The sequence below is a fragment of the Falco naumanni genome, chromosome 5, assembly GCF_017639655.2.
Source record: "Falco naumanni isolate bFalNau1 chromosome 5, bFalNau1.pat, whole genome shotgun sequence".
Taxonomy (NCBI): domain Eukaryota; kingdom Metazoa; phylum Chordata; class Aves; order Falconiformes; family Falconidae; genus Falco; species Falco naumanni.
In genome coordinates this window covers 63,541,224-63,563,839 of record NC_054058.1, presented here as the reverse complement: position 1 = coordinate 63,563,839, position 22,616 = coordinate 63,541,224, and the positions used below count along the sequence as shown (strand labels likewise).

General features: G+C 40.1%; 1 protein-coding gene across 4 annotated transcripts in view; it reads left to right on the top strand.

The window, feature by feature from the left end:
* The window catches only part of MKLN1 (muskelin 1), a 98,157-nt gene that overhangs the window by 38,108 nt on the left and 37,433 nt on the right, over nucleotides 1–22,616 (top strand). For all 4 annotated transcript variants that reach the window (XM_040595008.1, XM_040595006.1, XM_040595007.1 and 1 more), the window contains 3 exons: nucleotides 4,055–4,132; nucleotides 5,350–5,415; nucleotides 13,539–13,651. In XM_040595008.1, the coding sequence (XP_040450942.1) occupies nucleotides 4,055–4,132; nucleotides 5,350–5,415; nucleotides 13,539–13,651 (257 nt within the window). The remainder of the gene's footprint in view (nucleotides 1–4,054; nucleotides 4,133–5,349; nucleotides 5,416–13,538; nucleotides 13,652–22,616) is intronic.

Below are 22,616 nucleotides of genomic sequence, written 5' to 3'. Positions count from 1 at the left end.
ATGCTGTCTTCCACCTCACATCACCAGATGATTTCTTTTGAGAGCTCAGTGGCAGGCAGCCACACTTTTCCCGCAGATTCTTTTGACTTGTGCGTTACACTTAGAAAATGGGCAAATGGAAACTCTGGCAGCTGCCTGACTTCCTCTCAAAAATAAAAGGTTCCCTAAATCTCAGCTGGTTCACAGACTTGGTTCAAATGCTTCACATTTGGATTCGTTCCTATAGCTTTCAGACGGCCTATATTATTGAAGAAAAAAATCTGCTTAATATTCCTACAGAGAGTATGTGGAGTGCAGATTACTTGAACTGTTTGCAGCTACTGTAGACATAGAAAGCTGCTTGAAATGGATTGAAGATCTGCTAGTTTTGTATTAGCATTTTGAGGGCTGAGGTGTTTCTTCTGGCAGTTCTCGTGTCAGTATGTGATACGTGTTTATCTGTTGACAAGTCAGCCCCGTACGACAAACAAGAAGCCTGCAGACTCAAATGTCTCCCAAAACTCGGGGATGCACAGGAACAGCTGTATTCTCCTAGGAGCTGTAGACAGACACGTATACTTTAATTTTACCATGAAATATGTTTGGATGCGGTTTTGAGAAAGTATGGATGGCTTGCTGCTGTAGTACTGGGGTATATGCAGAAGAGAGGTTTGCTAGGCATCCAGAGCCTGGGGTAAGTACATGGTAGAGTTTGTGTAGAAGAAGCATATCCTTGCCAGGGATTTGAGCAAACCTTGCTTCATTTCTGTTAAGAAGGAAGTGCAAGAGAATATTACATTTTAGAGGCTGGAAAAAAGTAATGTGTTTCCTTATTGCTCCCATGTCTTGAGGAAATTGTTGAATAATGGCTGGATTTTTATCTGGTGTTGTCTTTGTTTTCTACTTCAGCTTTTCTTTAGAAAGATTTTTGTCGTTACAAAACCCCCAATCTGTTCAGGTGTGTGGAGTATTTTTCTTTGATTCAAGAAAACCCTCTAAGAAACCCCCAAACCTCAGCACCCAGAAATTATGGGCTAAATGCCACTCTGAAGTATTTTCAGCCACTGGCAGGGAGTTGAATAGATGTTAGCATCCTGTCTAGAGATGTGTGTTGTCTGAAAAGAAACTTAATACAACTTCTACTTGTTCCTGATTGGCTTCAAGTTAAACATTTTTGTCTGCAGTGTTTGTCCAAATCCTTTCTAGGTAACCTGTAATCGGCTGAGAAAATAAAGGCTTCAGTTATCAGGGAGGTAGAATTTACTAAGCTTTAACCACTGTGAATTTCACGTGGTTACATCTAAAATGCGTCACTGCTTGCTATGAAGGGCTTGAAAATAGTACAAAATAAAAGTACTGGGTTTGGCTGTAATTTTAGAGAGTAAACATGAACATTGAAATGAGAGGCTTCCGGAGTGAAGAAAAAGACTTCCTTTAAAAACTTGCATTTAACACTTTTTTTTTCTACAGGAGTCTTAACATATTTTTTTTTTTAATACTGATTCATTGGAAACAGCTGACAAACCTGAGCAGGCCTAGATATACTCTTCAGTGCCTCACAGAAGCTTTGGAGAGTTTTTGGTCAGCGGTGCTATCCTGGCAAGAAACGTAAAGAGTGCGCTAGAATAGGGCTGGCATCAGATACAGAATCCACCTAGAAATCCTCCTTTTTTTCCCCTGGTGGTGTCAGACAGGTGGTGATTCAGCTTCCAAAACAAGCTGCTGCTGGTTTGCAGTGCGAGTAGAATGAATGTGGAACTGCTCCCAGCAGAAAGAAACATTTCTGGGAAGCAAGCTGGAGTATTTCCAAACCAATGTCCCATGGAAGACAAGAAGCATTATTAAAAGAGGCTGAAGGCGCAGTAGGGGAGAAGTGTCATATCTTGACAAGTGCAGCCTGTGGGTGTTGAGCATGGGAGAGAGGTTAAATCACCCTTTCAGATCATATGTGGTGTAATTCATCCTTTTGAGCTATTTATGTCCAATTATCTATTGGCTGCCATAGGATAAATACGGTTTTGTGTTTTTATCTTGAAGTCTGAATACTCTAATGATAACCAAAAGACTGGATTTCTGTCTAGCTTTGTGGCTAGAAAAATTTGCCTGAGTCAGTATGGGATTTCTTGCAGCGCGTGCAACTGTTCTGTTGGAGGTTGGCTTTTCTGAATCAGAATTCATGAGATCTCAAGCTTAAAGCCTCTCACGTCTTGCCCTAACTTCATAAATGCTGAAGAAGTGGGAGTTAGGAGCCCTGCTCTTAAAACCAAAATAAACCACTTTTCTACATATGTTGAGCAAACTTTTGGCTTTCCTCAATTATCTAATGCTAGGAGAGAGCTGATGTTTTTGTCTCCAAGGCAGGTAAAAGTAAAATCTGCCCCGCTTTTACAGTGTGTTTAATTTGAAAAACTTGCAGAGTTGAAAGCGGTTTTGTATGTTAAGACCAAATTCAGCACCTTTCAGGAGCTCTGGAGTGCCCTTATTTTGCTATTAGATGGTCTCTAAATAGAGTAGTCATCTTCTCCCAGGAAGTACTTGCTGGCTTGGTTTTTAATTAAAACCTGGGTTTCAGTCACAACAAACTACAGGATGCCAGGAAATGCTTTAAAATATTCTCTGAACATTGTGTCATGCTTAACAAAGATTTTTACCTTTTTGTAAATAAATAGGGATCTGTACAGTAAGGATTATTCTTTTTTTGTTTGTATGCCTACCAAGGGATTTTCTATAAATAAATTGAAGCATTCATAATTTGTTAAATTCATACCTCAAAGCCACGGTTGTTGTGGTAGGAAGAACTAAAAAGTACAAGATGCAGTTTAGTAATTTCATTTTTCCTTCCTCTGCTGTTGAATGTAAAACTGATTCCCGAGCAAGTTTGCTGGGTACCATTCTCCCAAAGAACATAGCTGTGGGTATTATGGGATTAAGGGCCCCTGAATGCATCCTACATCTGCGCGGTGTATGTGCGATGTACTGTTTCAATACAAAACCCTGTAAATCTGTTGTTAAGATTTGTCTCAGTCTGCCTGTGGTAATTATCATGGTACTCGTGGTGTAAAAGCGTGTCTGAACTCCCATATTTTTTTTTAGGTAATGCATGAATGCAGAACAAATGGTTGTAATGAGGAGCTTGTGTCTTGAGATGGTGGGGTGATGGGAGGGATGTAGCCAAGTGAGCAGTGGTCCAGAGTCTGGCCATAAGTAGTCTAATGGTTTGTTGTGCCTGCAGAAGGTGAAGTAGGTATTTTTTTTTAGAGGAGACATTTGAAGAATAATAGCAACGAGTTCCCCAAAGGCTTGCTAAGCCCTCCCCAGAGTGAAGAGCAGTCCCAGAGAGTGTGGTGTTATGAATCTCCTTCACGTTTGTGATGGACTGATAACATGCAACCAGAATTAGGAACTGACCTTCTGATGGTGAAGAGATGACACGTGGTAGATGTACAGAGGGAGAGAGGAAGGCATAAGGGAAGCTTGGACAGAGAGCTGGAGTTAATGCTTCTTATAGAAATGCTACAGTTGGCATATCTGGCCAGTGACCTCATGTGTCTTCTGTTTCTCTTCTTGCTTAACTCTCTGAAGAGAATGTAAACTATTATTTTGGTTTTCATCCAGTGCTTGGTTGTCCTATATTGTAGCGTTTAAACAATCTGCTTTACTACCCTTTTCTTAGATGAAGCTCCAGAGATGCTGCCTGACCTACTTTTAACTTAACATGTACTAAAATAGTTGAATTTTACTGCATTGGCAACTTTCCTTTCGCTTAAATAAGGGGGAGAGGATTTTATTCTTAATTAAATACACCACACTAGAGATGTAGAGACAATTGGCATGACCTGGCAGGCAAAATGGGTAAATCTTGATTGATCTAGTAACAAGTATTCTTTTTATTTTAGTGCTTACGCATTTAGTTCATTAACAAGTTTAACAAACTGACATATATAGAGAATTTACTTAAAATGAGGGCTTTGGAGTAGCATATGGGATTGAGTTAAGCTGAAGTTACCTGCGTTAAAAGTGATTATGCTATAATGGAAGTCTAAACATTTCATACAACAAAATTTTTGTTTTGCAGATGGCTTGTTCAATCAGTATATCAGTCAACAAGAATACAAACCTCGCTGGGGGCAGATCATCCCCAAAAGCACTAAAGGTAAGGATGTTTCTTAAGATAGAGCTGGCAGTACATGAGTTATATCTTTTGAGGATATTGAGCAAGAAAATGATGCAAGAAAGCCTCCACTAGGACAGTTTTTCTAGGGACTGGTTTCGTCTATGGAAAAATTTGCATTTGTCTGCAAAGTCAGCAAAGTGCAGCCTTGTTTTTGGTTGAGTAAGGAAAGCTATAGGAACTCTAGTTTTAACTTCGAGCATAGCTAATCAGTTCAGAGATGTATCTCAAGATACAGGTTAAGTGTGAGGGCAGTCGCTGTATGGCTGGATTTAATGCATAGAATAAACTTAAATGTACAGTAAAGAGTGGCAAACAAATATATTATCTTAACAGGGAGTATATTAAATTCAAGGAGTATCTTTTGAAGTCTTTGTCTGTTTCACAGTAAATCTAAATTGCAGAACCTTTTTCCATTGCTTCCTGCCTTGAGAGGAGACTTGTAGTGGCAGCATTGACTACAAAGATCACTGTCTTACAGCAAATGTAGGATTCGAGGTGACAGTCACCAAACATGGAGCACTGTACCCAAACCTCTTGGGAAGGATTATCTAGGAATACAAGCACATTTCTCTTCCAGCAGAATAAGGGTTATCTTTCTAATGTTGCTTCCCATAAATGAAACCTGTCCTGAATGCTTAAGATACCTAAAACGGTTGGAAAGCTGCTTTAATTGAATGGTTGGAATTCCCTTATATGTGAGAATAAGTAATTGGTGCAAGGCTAGCTATGCTGTATCTATGCCGTTACCTCTTTGCTTCCATCCCACAGGTACATGCTCTGTCTTTAGAGTATCTTTTCTCGCTGCTTAGCCTTCAGGCAGCTCTCAGGTGGGGGGAGATGGAAAAGGGGCAAAAGGTTTTATGTGTCCTCACTGCTGGAGAGCTGCAAAGGTAGCTCAGACCTCATTTGTGTGGACTGGAGTGCTTCAGGAACTCTCAAGCTCCTTTCTAAGACTGTCAGAATTGCAGTAGAGTACTGTGTTCACCTTAGCTATCTGTATATCTGTCACCAGACAATTCAGTATAAAACTCTACAGTTTTATAATGCACAGAAGAATACTACCTGGAAAACATTGTGCTAATGCTTGAAGAATGGTAAGTTACTAAGTTGCTCTGCTTCCATATAATATTTAGGCCATACATGAGGTTGTATTTTTGGTTTAAAAATGTTAGATTCTCCCCTTCCTCTTTTTAAAGGTGATGGGGAAGACAGCCGACCAGGGATGAGAGGTGGCCATCAGATGGTTATAGATGTTCAGACAGGTGAGTAGTTAAGAAATTTAACAACTGAATTATTTTATCAGATATTTCTCAGATAAATATGCAGATGTATTTGTCTTCAGAGACTGCCTTAACTTTAGGAAAAAGGAGGGAAAAAATTGCACTTTCTAATAGTTGGATTAAATACTCTGCTTTTTTTCTGGAACTATACTCCAACTGCCTGTCCCACCTCCCTTCTTCCCTATTAGTTCTGTGTTACGCCTTAGTCATCATGTTGTCCTAACTAAGAAACTGAGAACCATTGTTTTTAATTTTTCCCCCTCCTACCCCATTTGAGCAAGAGCTTAAACAAAAGAAGAAAAATTAGGGATGATAATTTCCCTTATCTGCTACATACTATGCTCTTTGGAATAGTGCCCAAGCAATGGATCCGATGTGTTGAAACATTCCTTATATTTTTGGTTGGAGTGGCTTCTAATTTCCACAGCGTGCAAGAAACTGCTGTTAAATATAACTTGTTAGACATTTCTTACAAAAATATTTCCTATAGCAGTTTAAAGAATGGTTCAGCCTCTGTTGCAGAGCCCACAGCAAAAAGAAAGTAGGGGAGATACAAGTTACAGTTCTGGTGATTGTTCTCTGTAGTTTTCTATATCCTTGTCTTGTTTTTATTTAATTGGATTTCTGTGGTATGTCACTCCTTCCTGAAGTAAGAAATGCATCTGCCTGCATCTTGGCTAAGTGAGCGAGTTGTATGAGTGAAAGGATTGTTGTCAGGAAAGATCGGCATGCAAGTAGCAGAGAGGAATACAGGGTGGCATTGAGAGGGTTGGCAAAAAATTACCATGGCCGTATCTGTTGTGGTCATATGGATGGGGACTGAAGCATGTGACAGGACAGTACCTTCAAGAGTAATTTGCTAAGTCATAGTGAACAAGCAAAAATGCAGCAGTAGCTGCAGTCTTTGGCTTTTACTCAGGGTGTAGTTACTGCTCTAGAGGAAGCACTCGAGTTATTTTGTATACGAAAGCAAACTTTGTTGTTGTTGTTGAAGAGGTTTGAGATTCATTAGAATAAAAAGCCGCTGGAGGATTGCCGGTGTTTGGCTACAAAGGGAGCTGTGGACGCTCTCTAGTGGCCTCAGTGAATAAGTAGACCATGACAGCTTCACAAGTGCGTGGAAGAAACATGAGGCTTGTCAACTTGGAAATGATGGGCCTTCAGACCTCCTGAAAATAATACAGTCATGGTAATGTGAGTCTTCAGTTACGGTTGGCTTTCTTAAATCCTAGTAAGCATGTTATCTCTGCTTTAACTTAAGTTTTCACACTGCTTTAACAAGGCAATAAAAAGCATCAATATCTTTTTTTTTTTTTTTTTTTTTGACTTGCACAAAACTGGCTGGAGAACATCTACAGAGGTAGAGTCCCAGCATGTGACAACTGGATCTGTCTCTGTTTTGCTAGTTCTTTCCTGCTTCAGCCCTATCCGGTGCTGGTGGCATACCTTCTAAAAGTTTCTCTGGGGGGGTCTTCGAGAAGTTGTTCTTATTTTTGTTTCCAGGCCCACTGAGGCTTGTAAAAGCCTAAATGTTTTTGAGATTATCAGTTTTTTCGTTTAATTTGGTCTGTGACAGGCCAGGGGAAGTTTTTGGTGCTGCTTCAAACCAGCTGTTGCTGATTGCTTGAGTTTTCCTTTTTAATATAGGTAGTGTTTAATGAAGCTGTGGGATGTTAGCCAGTTAATGTCAGGATGTGTTTTACAGACTGCAGCTGTAAAGCTCCTGCTAACCTTGGGCAAATCTAGTGTTAATAGAAAATGGAGCTGTGGTATACTTCTTCCTTCAAAGACATCCTCCTTTCCTTACCTGTGCACTTATTTGTTTGTGTTCTTTTTTTTCCCAGAAGTCTTTTGTCAACTGAAGAATAAGGTCACTTTGCACTCTTGTTAGAGGGGTGAGGTTCCTCTCAAAAATGAGTATCTTCAGCATTAATCTTTTAGAAATTAAGTGAAATAACAAAGTCGTGCATATAAGGAGGTTCTGAACTTTATCACATAGAATAGGTGTTGGAAACCAATTTTAATCTCTTATGTCCAGACCCACTGTAGCTATAACTACACTAGAAATCATTCAGCTTTTTTTAACCTCAAGGAGATATTAACAAGTTACTACTGACTACAAAAATATAAGTTTATTTTTAATAAGTTTTGCAATAGTAATGAGCCTACTGGATGCACATGTGTTAGAACAGAAGATATGTGTTGGTGAGCAGTTGAGTTAAATATCAAGTTTACTGATAGTGCATTGAGTCACTGAGACTCTGTTTGTGCTCCCAAGTTTCATGTAGAATATAGTTTAACTTGATCAAAACTGCTTTTTAGCATGTTTTATCTTCCAGTTAGGGTAGGCTGAAAGTAACTGCAAAAGCAAAGCTGGCATCTCTGCTGGCAGCCAGTAGCTTGTGTTGTAGCTTGTTTCCATTTGATGTTCATGCTCTTAATACCTGCTATAGCAGTGTTATTTTAAGTGTCGTGTTTTTTGTGCTTTGAAAAACTCTTAAGCAGTTTGAAATGAAAATGTAGGCATTTTAGAGTACAGAACTGAGAATGCAGCTGGTATCTTCCTATTAAAAAAATAATTTGCTAGTTACTGATTCTCATAATGTCTTCCATGCTTTTAATCACGTTAACACTCAGACTGGAATAACTGGCAGAATTAGGAAATTGTTTTTGTTTTGCCTATGTAGAAACATTTAAGAGGTATTGAGGTATTCCCAGTTATAGTTGGAAACCACTATTACATACCGTAAAGCTTTTGACTATAAATGGAAGACTTAACATTATTTCTCTTTTTCTTGCAAGGTGCATGTCTTCTGTAGCTCTCCATATGGGAGGTTGGAGGGTTTTATGCTCTTTTCTGCAAGGAAGGGGAAGTATTTGGGTAGTCACACCCAGATGCATAGATTAAAAGTATCTCCAAAACACCAAAAGTGAAAACAACTCCAAAACTACACGAGAACATACTGTGTTAAGTGTGCTAAATGTCAGTCGTGAAAAGCTCTGCTGCTATTTCTGTAGGCCCTGGTGAAATACTCAAGCAGTAAAACACCAGTTTGTACTGTGTTCCCAGATGAGTGAAGCCCTAATTCAGTTTTGGATGAGGGTGTAGGCATCTAGCACTCTGCTACCTTGATTGACATTACTTTGATTATGCCCTCTTAGGTCTTTTTATAATTCAGGTATGGCATTTAGAAATAGCAATGCTTATCCTGGAAGGAGGTGGGAATGGGTAAGTGGATTGCCAAGTTCAAGTTTTAAGGAATAACATCAGTACTTTAGAGAAATATGTGTACTCTGTTTTGGAGATTTGGTTTATAATTCCATAGTTAAGGTGGAATTGATCTCATCTGCTCTTACAGGGTGGGCACAGTTTTATGTGAACAAGTGTAGTCCATAAAGCCATATATTTTTTGTCAACAGTTCTAGACTATACAGAAATTATTCTATTAAACAAAAGAATCTTTAGTGATATATTCTGTTTCTTTAAATGTTCGTCTTCTATTTCGTTTAGATAAAGCCTTCTGAAGATTTCTGATGAGTCTGTTTTAGAAATAATATCTAAGGAACAAGAATGATTTTTTTTGTCTGCATTTCTCTTTGTCAAGTGGAACATTTTTTGAAGGAAAATATTAGTGAAATGGTCTTTATTGGTGCATTACCTCTGCGTTACTCACTGAAATGAAACTACTCTGTAATTTTGGTCATACGTTATTTTGGTTTTCCTTTTGTAGAAAGGAATTATGCTTCCTTGATTCTATTAGAAAAGTGAGAGCAAATCTGTAGGTTGGGAACAGTGGGAGATTCAGAGCAGCGGGCACAGTGTGTCCATACTATATGTGGGCAACACAGTGGAACTGATGAGGTTGGTTCAAAAGCAGCATGGAAAGATGAAAAAGATGAAGTGAGAGCAGCAGACCTGAAGAAGGCTGCTGTTTTGCCTGAGGAAAACACTGCTATCCATAAGAGGTTTAAAGACAGGACTTGTGTACAAGATGAAGAGATCTCTGAAACAAAACACAGATGGCTTCTAAGCTCTAAAACACAAACAGCTGCTGAATCCTGGAGGTTACTCAACTTTATGGTGCTGTCACATTTGAGAGGAAGACTGTATGCCTACCCAGACCAGCCATAGTCTGGAAAAATTTGCATCCAGCCACCATCTACACTGAACTGTGATGCAGAAAGTGAGTGGTGTGGTAATTAAAGAAAACTTAAGGTCTGGGTTTATAATTGTGCTCTAAGTGCTCCATACAGAGTAGGCAATGCTGCTTGCAGATAACTAAATCTCTGGTTACTACATAGAGAAGTGTCATCCTTCGTAGAAGGCTTTTGAGATATCTTAAACCTGGGTATTTTTACTTCTGAGAGAAGTCTGTCTTAGTTCTAGGCACGCTGATTCTCAAATACACCCTTGTCAAGTTTGGGCTGGTAGCAAATAGGGAGGGCAGCAGCTGATGAACTAGAGAATAGGGCTGTGAGTCAAAGGGACCCTGTTGGGCTCCAAGGAGAGCCTTGTGAGGTTCAGCCAAAGCAGATTCAGAGTCCTGAACTTGGGATTGTAACAGCTGTGTGCAATGGTATAGGCTGGGAACTGACTGGATGGAAAGATTTGCAAGGTGGTAGACAGCTGAATGTGCGTCAGCAATGTGCCCTTGTGGCGATGAAGGCCAGCCTCCTGCTAGTCTGTATCAGCAGTACAGTCAACAGGCTAAGGGGAAGGATGGTGTTTCTCTGTTTGGTGCTTGAGGCTGCATATGGAGTACTGTGCCCAGCTTGGGCTGTCCGGTACAGTAAGTGTTGTGACAATCTGAAAGTAAGCCAAATGAAGGCCACCAAGGTGGTCAGGGGATGGAGTACGTGATGTATGAGGAGGTGCTTAGGGGGCAGACTTCTGTTGGGGGATGCAGAGGGATAGGATAAAGGGCAGTGGACACATTGCAGCAAGGGAAATTCCAATTAGATATTGAGGAGGGAGGAATTGTAATAAAGATGATCAGTCATTGGAGCAGGTGTCCAGATAATCTGAAATAAACATCTGTGGAGATAGTCAAAGTGTGACTGAATACTTCCACCACAGACAAGTTGCACAGGCAAGTTAGCCACACTGAGTGGTTTGGGACATGACTGATGGACCAGACAGCTTGCAGAGCTGTTTTGGTCCATAGTTCTTTTATATTCTGTGGAGCGCTGTTCTAGCAGGAACATGGAAATACCATTTGACTGAAGTGTTTAGTTAAATTTGTCACCAGGATTGGAATGTATTCATTGTGCCTATTTGTTAGAAGGTGAAAACAGGGATGCTTATGCATACCAAGCATCTTTTATTAGCCTGGCTTTAGCAGTTTGCCATGTAGCATCCTGATCGGATGGAAAGACCTGCTACCAGGATCCCACCGAGGATTTCAGTATACAGAGAAGATGGAGTTAACAGAAGTTAGAAAAGCCGACTTGGAGAACATATGTGAACCTAGACTGAAACTACTCTGCAATTTTTGGTATTCGGTATAGATTGGAGAAGTCTGCTTTGCATACTCTTCTGAAAAATAGAACTTAAAGGAAAGGTTGACAGGAAATATGTTAATTTTTGGGAATGTATGTTCTCTAATCGTTTGAGGAGTGCTCTGGCACCTTCTAGTCCTCCAAAGAGTAAGGGAAGAAAAGAATTCAGATATTATAGAAACATTTTTGACTGAGCAAGCAGTTTAGAAATATTGACAGAACATATTTAATTCTGAGTGTTGAATTTGCATTCAAAAATAAATGTAGAGGAAATAAGGTTAAGATGCTGGAGGAGGAATGTATCTTCCTAAATGTAGCTGGTAGAAGCTTTAGATAAATATAACTGCTTTCATGTTTTTTTTGTTGCCTTGCAGGTAGGTTTGAAAATCCTTCTGCTCTGTCCCTAAAGCAGAGTAGAGGTTTGCTTTAATAAAGCAGCATCAATATTGCTGTGTTACATATTGCTCTGATACAAAGGAAGAATCTTTCCCTCTGCCAAAGCAAGATGCTTGCATCTTGAGTTCCCTAGTGCTACTGAAGTAGAAATAGTTACATTGATGTGAGACTGCTGTGTTCCCCTCAAGCTTTCCCACTCCTAACTGGAAGTTTGTGGTTTCTTCCCTGTGTCTGTCCTCTTCCTTGAGCACTTGCTGATACATTGTTTAGGTGGCAGTGCCTGGGAGTGCTGGGCATATATCCTGGCTCTGTCCTGGTTGGATCTCTGCATGCAGGGTGAAAAATAACCCCACAACCTCCTCACAAAATCTGAATTGACAAATAAAGCAGAAAGTGTGATACGGGTTGGGGAAATTGGGGAGCAAAGTTTGACTTTAAAAACCAAAACCAAACACACCACACGCTCACATACACATACCACACACACACACCTTCCAGTCAAACCAAACCAAAAACCACCAAACAATTTTTCCATATACCATTGGAGCAAATTGCAGACTTTAGAAGAACTGTGAGAAGTTATTTTCTTGACATTACCAGCAACAGATGCATTTATGCATTAGGAAATGTTCGTTTAAAAGTACAGTCATCCCATAACAATACCTATATAGTTCTGTAATAAGTCATAAGACAAAAAAAATGATAGTCATTCTGAGCCTAGACAGTGATGGAGCCTTTCTTTCATCTGAGCTACAGTTTTACATCAAGATGAAAAATAAGTTTGGCACACTATGCATGTACATTTGTGTTATCACTGTTGCTCTCGGGATGCTCATACTTTGCAGTAGCTGTATGACTGTACTCCTCTTTCAGTGCTTACATGCCATTTAATTCTGTCAGCTTGATTTAGGTAACTTTCAGAATCTGAGTTTTCATCGGATTCATTCAGGTTTGCTATTAAATTTCATCTGAGACAACAAAGCCCTTACAGGCAGGCATGACGTTTTGGCAGGGCCCCAATAGGATACTTAGCTGGTGCCAAGTCTTTTATTTTTCTCGGCTATCAATGAAGCTGTTGTGGTAATGTGGGTTTTGTGAGCTGTGAGAATTTATGCACACAAAGGGACCTGCTCTTTGCAGGGAACACTGGGAGCCCTGAGTCCAGGAGGAAGGGTAATTAAAGTTAATGAACCAGGGTAACCTTTCCATGGTGATGACCACTACCCTGATGGTAGGTAAGGGTCAGGGACTATTCCCGTTTTATAGTCATGCTTCTAACTCTGCTCTTTAATTGGTGTTGGATTAAAAATTGGCCATTATCTCCATAATAGAACTGGTTTGTGGATTTTAAAGGAGTTTTTCAAAGCTCTGTGAGTCTTTAGTGGTGTGTTCTTCTTGGTCTTGGCTTTGTGTTTTGTGTTAATGCAGTCTAAAAATGAAGTATTTTTAGCATTTGAGACCAGATAGTGATGTTTCTATAATGGGAGCAGCCTAGTTATCTCTCCATGTCACAACAGAGACTTCTTCCTTAAATGCTTCCCCATGTTCAGAGGCTTCATATAGTTTTATCAGTGAGTCTGAGAAGCCTTCAAACTTGCTGTGTGCAGAGCAGTTGGGGGGTTTAGGTGACAGACTCTGAAGATAGGCCTGAAACAGTGATTTAAATCTGTAACTCTCTTACTTGCTTTTGTGACATCAGGTAAGTTACTTTATGCAAAGTATTTCACTGGAAGAGGATTTCATGGGTGAAGTAAACTTTTCTAAGGGATGGACTAAACAGAAAAGCTTTGCCGTGGCTGTCTCAGAAGTCTTCCTAATACATAGATTTTTGCACCTAACAGGCTACAAGCTGAGATGTTATTGATAGATTTAAATGCATAGCATCCAAAATGTTAAATATTGTTTGTTTGTCTGTCTTGAACTTTAATCAGAAGGCGGTGGATTTGATTGCCTCTTATGTAATGTAGAAATAGCAAATGACTTCTTGAGAGCTGTCTATCAATCCTAAAAACTTCGATTACTAAATCAAACCACATTTCTTTGTCTCAGTGACTGGGTTCCATTCAGAGAGGAGCAGTGTTTTAAGTAAGACTCAGTTTCAGTTTCTGTTCTGATAGTCTGTCTTTCAGACGTGTTTTATAGGTATTAGCCTGCTTAAAGACATTCTCTTTTTAAAACAAAATTAACATGTTCTTCCTTTTTTTTAATAGAAACTGTTTATTTGTTTGGTGGCTGGGATGGAACTCAGGATCTGGCTGACTTCTGGGCATACAGTGTGAAGGAAAACCAGTGGACCTGTATATCCAGGGATACAGAGAAAGAGGTAAGTTCTGCAAATGTACGTATCGTTAATAAATAAATGAACTGATGCGCAGAAAAATGCCGTGCTTCTGAAGTGCTTGTATTGATGTGTAGCATGCAGTGAGAGCCACAAAATCCAGACCTTCAAGTTCTGAGGACTTCTGAAATGCTTACATTGGGAAAATGTGAGATGGATGTCAATTTTAAGTGTTAAGATTGCTGGAGGGGAAAGGTTTATTTCTCAAGAGCAGTCCAATTGGCCAGAAACCAGTTCAGCGAGTAGGACATGAGTTGAATAATTTGATAGGACTGAACAACCAGACTTGCTAATAAATGTTTCAGACCTGATGGTGGTAGTGAGCCTCAGAACAAATTGTTTGGTTTTTTTAGCTTCTATCAAAACGTGTAGAAATGGACGGCTAACAGACAGAAATGTAGAGGACAGGGTAACTGCCAGAGGCCACACAATCCCGAGAGCTTTTGTGGTGTTCCTTTGAGCCACTTTCCTTGGCCTGTTTTGCTCAGTATTTGATGTATGAAACCTCTGAAATGGATGTTGCTTGGCTTATAAGAGGTAACAAAAAAACCTGCATCTGAGACCTTTGGCTTGTGTAATTCAGTTTACTGTATGCTGTGAAGCATTGAAGTTTCATGTAGTTATTGTGTTTTGAGTTTGTTACTTGTTTGTCAGAGCATAACTTCAGGAAATGCATGCAATCCCTGCTTGAAGGTATCAAAAGTTTGAGATTCCAGTACTTTCTGACAAATTCAGGAGTTGATTTGCTTAACTATTTGAAAGAAGTATAAAAACATCTTCTTGTTAACAGCTTATTTTGTGAGCTTCTCTACCTGATGAAATAACACTTTAATATTAGCCATTTTTTCCTGGCAAAGGTGTTTAGAGGTTGTAATCAAATAGGACAAACAGCCTGAGCTGAAAAAAAATCTCACAGTAAGGCACTTCCTGTAGCCTTCAGATCTCAGTGCCTGTCATGCACTTAACGTTTCAAACATCCTTTATAAAATGGGCTATAATGAAACCAAATGTGATATTTTGGTTTCTATCATAATAGAGCTGTATAAAGATATAAATATATTTATAACTATAAAAATATAAACTTTGTATCCTTGTAAGTTGGGTTTTTTCACTCTTAGCCCTTTCATCACTGCATGTGGCTACTTGTATGTTTACTGATAATGCTGCTGAAGCTGGATTTTAGTCTTCCAGGGCGCAGTCCTGTAGGCTGTGCTTCTGTTTGCCTTGAACCAGGGGGTTTACTATTTTTCTCACTGTTTACCCAACAAGTGACCTCCTTAAGATAAGGAGGGGTGTGTGTGATGTAATACCAAGGGGAAATTGGGACTCTTATCGACTAATGGTAAAGATAAACAGCTGGACTTCCTTTCCTTTGTCTCCCTTTTATAAAGAGGTTGGGAAAGTGAAGAACAGACATAGAAAAGAAGGCATGACAATTTTAAATCTCTACTGTTACTTTCCTTCTTGCTTTGTGGCTGCTTAGCATATACATTTGGCTAGCTCACGTTGCAGTGAAATAGGGCCTTCTTGGCAAAAAAGGGGTTACTGTGCTTTCTTCCTGCACAAACCAGTGTGGGTAGTTCTGGTATTTAAAGGATTAATTTCCTTTTTTTCTGGGATCCTGCCGCATCCAGTTGAGCTTCTGTAAAAGCTTGGGAGGCCTGGCTGGGATGCAAGGCATCAGCAATGCCAGGAGCAGTGTATGTTTTCAAGTTCCTCTTGTCTGACTATAGCAGAGTAACGCCGGGATGGGAGAAAGAAGGGCTGTGCAAAGGAGAGCTGTGGAGGAGACACAGTAGAAGAGTCATGGGTTGATATAAAAAGTGGCAATAAAAGAATTTGGGAGGAAGAACAGTTACAGGGTACAGTGGAAGGTCAGGAAATGGAAACGGAAGATGGGAATTGGGCTTAGAGGAAGCAAGATAGGGGAATTAAAAAAAAAAAAAGAATGAGTTGAATGGGGAACTTTGAAGAAGAGATGTACTTAGAGACAAGTGTGAAGAAATGTGTGTGGCTTTAGAAACGGACTTCTAGAAGGACTCTCTGCGTGGATGTAGTCTGCAGTGGAGTTCAGAAGGCGGCCTGCTGAGGCATAGTCCAGTGCTTTGGTGACTTACTGAGGTACAGTGAACTGGCAGCAGCTGTACTTGCAAACCACCAGTGTGTTGTTTTGGGTTTGGTTTTGTTTTGTTTTGGATTTGGTTTTTTTTCCTAAAGAGATCTGGATAAAACCTGATTTAGAAATGAAAAGGTCAATATCAAATTTTGAGAAGCAAATTCAAAAACAAAGACTCCAGATGTTTCTCTAATAGGGACATTGACTGTTCACAAACAATTTGCTGAAAGGAAATGTCTGTTGAAATGGAATTTTTAAAAATATTCAGAGTAGGTTTCAGTAGACCTTAGTCGTATTTTTGTGTTGTACTGTGCTGCTGGTTCTGCTTCTAACTCTTTTGTACTGATTAATCGGTAACGGTTAAATTAGCTGCTCAATAATTCAGCTTGGACACAAGTGGAATATGGTAAAAGTTGCATATTATCCAGTGCTATCATAGAAGTTATGCACAGTGACATTTTTGGGATAAAGGTACTGGTAGCTTTCGTTGCAGTGTGTTCTGAAAAGGCTGTGTGACCTTTTTGGTAAACTCTGTTGCTGCTGTTTTTCAAAATTTGTCACTGAGCTGGAGATAATGTGTCTCTGTTACTTAAAGTTGCATTTGTGGTTTTTAACAATTAGACTACCAATTTTCTGTAGTCCTTTTTACGTCAGGAAAAAATGCTTGTAGCTCTGCTGGAGTAGCTGATCACTTACAGTCTTAAAAAGAGGGTCTGGATGACCTGCTTGCAGCGTTGGGCTGAACCTCCAGCGTGTACCATAGCTGCTGACAAACAAACTGACCTGAGAACTTCCCTGCCACCCTTTAGTGTATGGATCCATCAGGGCTCCTGCAGTTCTTGTCTAATCACCCTTCTCTAAGACTGCATCCTTCCAAGGGGATGCACTGTGGAGCAGCTCATGACCTCTGAACTGTACCCACAAGTTCCATCTCTTCTGTGGAGCACTCGAGTATGCAACAACTCTATGGATCAGTTGGCATGAAGTATTGCTAAAACATGTTTAGTCTAAGAGCCTTTAAGGGTTTTTACCCTGAAACAAGTGGAATGTTCTGACAAATGCAGTTGTCTCCAGGGTTTATTTGTGGTTGTAGATCAGTAGACCTTTCCAGCATTTGGGAATAAATAGTTTTGAAAAAACAAGCCTTGTCATTCCTTGGGCATTTTGATTCTAGGCCAGTGTCAATTAATAGAGAAACCTAATGTGTGTGTTTTGATGTCTAATAGTTCTAGTTTCCAAGCAGCAGCTTTCTCTTTTGAAGGCTAATTTAGTGAAATTCAATACAAGAGGACACTAAGTGAACCATTGGAAAGAGTTTGCTTGGTGTAAATTTGTAGTTATGTGGATTTTTAAATAGGATCAAAATGCTGAGGGATGTTGATGCCTCTGGGGTTTTGATAAATGAGAATGAAGAAGCGTGATAGTTGGTGTATTTTGTATGTTACTAGTATTCCTATACATTGTTTCAGTATTCCCTAGAGACATGAGAAGAGATACAGGATCTCCCTTCAAACTGTGTTACTGCACAAATTGGTAGCTTCTGTGGTGCATATTTGTAAATACGGTATGTTGACTTATCCTAATTCTGACTTTTTAAGAGGAAAACCCTGCTCGCAAATCAGCTCTGTGCAGGATGTGGAAATTGTGCAAATGAGTTAGGTTTACGTGCCGCTGTGTTTCTCAAACTTTTAAGTGTTTCTTGCCAAAGACAGAAGTGAAGGTCTTGTCATGGGTTGAGAGGATAAATAGTTTCTCACAATGAAGGGAAGTGTAGGTCAACAAGTGTCTACTGTTCAGTAGGTTCAAAATGATCTAGAAAATCAATGTATTGTAAGGTGACAGTTTGCTGCTAACACAAAGTGCTTTTCCAGGACACTGAAAGTAAAAGCTGACAAGTATAGAAAGCTCTCACAATAGTGAGAACTGGGGTGAATTTCATCTGCTATTGTGTTTCTAGTTAAATTTTCTATGGTGTCTGCATGCGTTTCTTTACATTTGTTGACGTATATGAATTTACCCAATGTCATGTTACCACACAAGCATTTTATACATTTGTAAGAGTTTGTGACACCTATGACTTTTTTTTTTGATTGTGATGCAGACATACGTAAGCTTATCTATGTAAAGCTTTTACCCTGTGCTGTTTCCAGTGTAGTAACTGAACTAGTCTCAAATATTGACTCCTTCCCACAGATGGTGATACAGTTTGGAAGACGCTTTAAGTAACTCGAGGGTTTTTTGTTTCAAATACTGTGATGTTTATGGGCTTGAGATCTAATATACTGAATCTGCCATGTTCTGCTTCTGAGTAGTTCCAATTGTACAGATGCTCAGTTGTACGAGATGCCTGGTGCCACAAAAGCACATAGGGAGAAAGCAGCTGTCCCCAAAAGCCTGCAATAGAAACTTGGATACTGCAGATACACCTCTGAGCCAACTTCCTAAATAGTGTAAATGCCTAGAAAAGTAGGGACAAAGAAGGCAGATGCTGAAGTGAACCAAATAAAAAGTATTCTAGGCTGGTCCTAAATGTCACATGCTAATGTTTTATTTTCCTCCCTGCTTAGTAGCATAATGGTTTTAAAATGTTCTAGCCATTAGTCTTTCTCCAAAATGTTAGAGACTTTCAGATACGGCTGACTTAACTCTCCAGTGGTTTCCACACAGAGCCTAAAACAAAAAGACCCTGTTGAGGGCGTAGTACCTAATTTTTTATTTTGCATTTTTTAAGTAAACTTTTGAAAAGGTTTTCAGCTTTTAAAGGTAACTTACTTGCTTGTGCTACCTTGTGTGCCTAGGGAGTTCTGTCCTCTTAACCCTTGTTTATATGTCTTTTTTAACTTTGACATTTTTTTGAAGAAAAGATCACCCACATTTTAAAACAGCTCTGGGTCTTAAGTTATTCAGTTCCATCACTAGGTACCTGTAGTTCTTTTTTTCAGCATGAAAAAGGTGCAGAAAACCAGCCAAACTTCAGTTATTCCTAATACCAGATGTTTCAATGCGCAGAGGTTCCTTTCTTCCACATGCTGGTATTTAAGTCAGTCTCATAGAGAAGGGAGTACTTAAATAAATGCATTATGCGCAGTGTTGTGAAGGCTGCAAAGCTTTGGCAGTCCTGGAGCTTGCGTGTGCCAGTCTTCGGATTATACGTGGATTTCCAAACCATTATAAAGCCTCCAGTTGCAAAAGGTGCAACCTGTAAACTACTTTTACACCTTGAAGTAATACATCATGCATAGTTGATTTGTGGCGTTTACGTTCCGATAAAATCACCACTTCTAGCTCGTGATGAGTTTACCTCTCTGATCTGGAATGCAGGTTTAATTTACTTGTATGACTTCATTAGGAAGTTATTGCATCGTCCAGTTCCCTGTTAATTGCAGATGAGGCAGTATACAGAGACACACTATGGTGACTGAGAATGTGTGTCCAGGAAGATGACACATTCTTGAACTGCTTAAAGTATTACAGCATTATCAGGTAAGGATTTAGTGAAGCAATCAATAGTGGTATAAGGAACGCTGATTTATATCCTTTTGGGTTTTAAAGACACAGAAATACATACCTGTAAGAAAAGAGACAGCTGGAATCCTTGGAACCCTGCATTTCACACTGAATGGATGGGGAAAAAGGATTTTAAAGAAATGTGGGGGTAGAAGGTGGGAGGAAAGCTTATTCTCTTGCCAACAGGGTGAAAGTAGCTTCACACACCAGTCAACTTTGCCTTGGGAGCAGAGTAGTCTTATTTCAGCTGGACTGTGAAAGACTTCCGTTACATTAACGCTCCTCAAGCTGTACAAATAGAGAAGTCCCCAAAGAAATATTAGTTATCCCAACATGGTAACATAGGGGAAACATTCTTAAGTAGTGTAATAGACAAATCCTTAGCTAAATTGTCTGGGTAATTACATGCTTGAAAATGTAACTTTTTGTGGACCTTGCTGCTAATAATGTATTTCTGCCGCTGGGTTTTAGAGGTAATTAGGACTTATGCTCTCGAGACAGTCCAGAAAGCTTATACTGGCAAAATGGATAGCGCGTTGGTATGTGGAGGTGAAAGAGCCTAGTATGTTTAATTGGACTTAATGACAGGGCATGTATGTGATGGAGATTTTATGCTGGTATTCAAGAACTGTTGCGTTCTAGTCCTTGCATTGCCCTGTGCATGCTTTGTTTTCAGTACTCTGTCTCTAAAAGGTCTTCAACATGTGCTTGCTGCCTTATGCTTAATTCTTCTTGGTATAGGGAAGAGAAGTGTTTAGCATGGTTCTTTGCAGACCTCCAGTGAAAATGCTTGTACTGTTTCTTGGCTGACTTTCGTCTGTGTAGATTATTGCAGAATGGGAGATTCCTTGTTTCTGAAACTATGATACAGCAAAGGCTAGCTGTGTGCTGCACTTCTGGTGGTAATTGATGTGGTTTCTGCAGCTGGATAACAAAGTTATGTTCTGAAAAGTGATATAAACAAAAGTTTCAGAAGCTACATCTTTCATACAATCACAGAATGGTTTGGGTTGCAAGGGGCCTCAAAGACCATCTAGTTCCAACCCCTTGCCACGGGCGGGGACACCTTCCACCAGCCCAGGTTGCTCCCAGCCCCGTCCAACCTGACCTTGAACACTGCCAGGGATGGGGCAGCCATAGTTTCTCTGGACGGTCTGTGACAGTGCCTCACCACTCTCACAGGGAAGAATTTTTTTCCTTATATTTAATCTAACTCTATCCTCTATTTTTAAAACCATTCCCCCTTGTCCTGTCACTACATGCCCTTGCACAAACCATTCCCCCTTGTCTTGTCGCTATGTGCCCTTGTACAAAGCCCCTCTCCAGCTTTCTTGTCGGCCCCTTCAGGTACTGGCAGGTGCTCTAAGGTCTCCCCGGAGCCTTCTCTTTCCAGGCTGAACAGCCCCAACTCCCTCATCCTGTCTTCATAGGAGAGGTGCTCCAGCCCTCGGATCATCTCTGGCCACCTCTGGACTCGCTCCAACAGGTCCATGTCCTTCTTACATTGGGGACCCCAGAGCTGGATACAGCGCTGCGGGGGGTGTGTGGGGTGTGTGTGTGTGGGTCTCACCAGGGTGGAATCTCACAAGGGCTTTCCTCAACTGTCACTTGGTTCAAAAGAAGACATGGCAATCTCCACAGTTCCGTTTGTTTTTTGAATGTAGAAAATATTCTATTCTCATATATATATATATATGTGGGGGTTTATCCTTTGCTATGTTGCTGTAATAGCTAATAGAGGAAGCCTGCATTAAGCTGTACTTATTGTCTGTATCCTAGAGATGGGAATCTCATAGCCATGGGTTAGCCCAAGGGGAAGAATCATATAGCCACTTTTATGACTTTCTGACACCTCTGGGTACAAACTACTCCTTTGTCATCTGTTTAAGACTGTCTTCGCTTTCTCAGAGACATTTGAAAGCCTGTGAAAAAGTATTTAAACTTAAAATTTCATGTTTATCTATCACCAGCTTTTCAAGGACATTTAAAAAAAACAAAACAAACCTTCAAAAATTCGAGCCTTGCTGCATCTTCATCTTTGTGGCTAAACAGTTCAAAAAATTCTTTTCAGCCTGCTAGCCTGTTAGTCTGCAAGTGTGACTGTAGTTAAGCTGAAGAGTTTGCATCTATGGAAAAATCTCTCTTGGCTGGACCTTCACTAGCCATTGTTACTGGTAATGAGAGGACAGCGTGAACTTATGATGCATGCAAAAGTGACCTCATTCAACATCCTGCAATTGTTAATGGGGTTAGTTAAATTCGGCACATGAGGGATGTTGTCCTGAGGGCCCATCTCTCAGAGCTGGTGAAAGCTCTGGTTCTGTGGTGGGTCGTCTGTTGTGTTTCATCAGTGTTACTGAAAGCAAAGCTGAGCAGTCAATGTGTAACAAATCAACGACCTTCTTGTTAAAATTTAAGAAGCTATAATTTTACTCATGTTTCATCAGTGTGAATAGTGCTTGGTTTGCAGGTTAATTGTGCCTTTTGTTAGAATTAGCACAGTATTGATGTCCTTTTGCTGCAAGGTTGTCTTCTACTAGGGTATTACTTCAGTGGATCTCTTGTTTGCATTTGTAAGGTGAATCACGTGGTCTGGATGACATATTTTTGACTGTAAACTAAAGCCTAGATGAGACCTTCATATGTGTTCCTGCAGCCTTATTTATGTGAATGAAAGAATGAATTCACACACTTCGTGTATTTGAAGCTCTGGGAGTTTTTCCCCCTTTCCTTTGCTCCACTTGCTTGCCTAAAAATTCTCTTGGTCATAGGATGCCTTGATTTGCTGCAACAAGAGATACACAGTGTTATGCATTGCTGGAAGGCCTTGATGATACCTTGGTGTGAGAGCAAGCCAAGTGAGAGTGCATAGCTCAGAAATGACCCGGGAATGCGGCTCCCTGTCCTGACAGTAACTCAGGCATTGGTTGCCAATGTTGTTTCTGCACTGTAGTCAAACTCACGCAACAGATGTCAGAAGCAGAATATTGGGGCTTTGGAAAGTTCACGAGTCAGTTCATAGGGGGCACTTTATTCCTTTAGAGGTTTGTTAATCAGGATTCATCAGAAGCCTATAGGTCATGTGTTAGTTCATTCCTCCATGAAAATAACTTGGAATTAGTTGTTTCTGCAGACAGTCCTGCAGGAAAACTAATCTTTAACAGGTAATCAGTCTCATGGGAACAGCACGTTAAGTATCTATTCATTTTCATAGCAGTGTTCATCTGCTACACTGAATCTGCTAGTGTGTGCTGTGGTGAACCTGCAGTGATCACTGAAGGATGAAGCAAACTGTGAGTAAAGTTGTATGTAGGACTGGAAGGGATG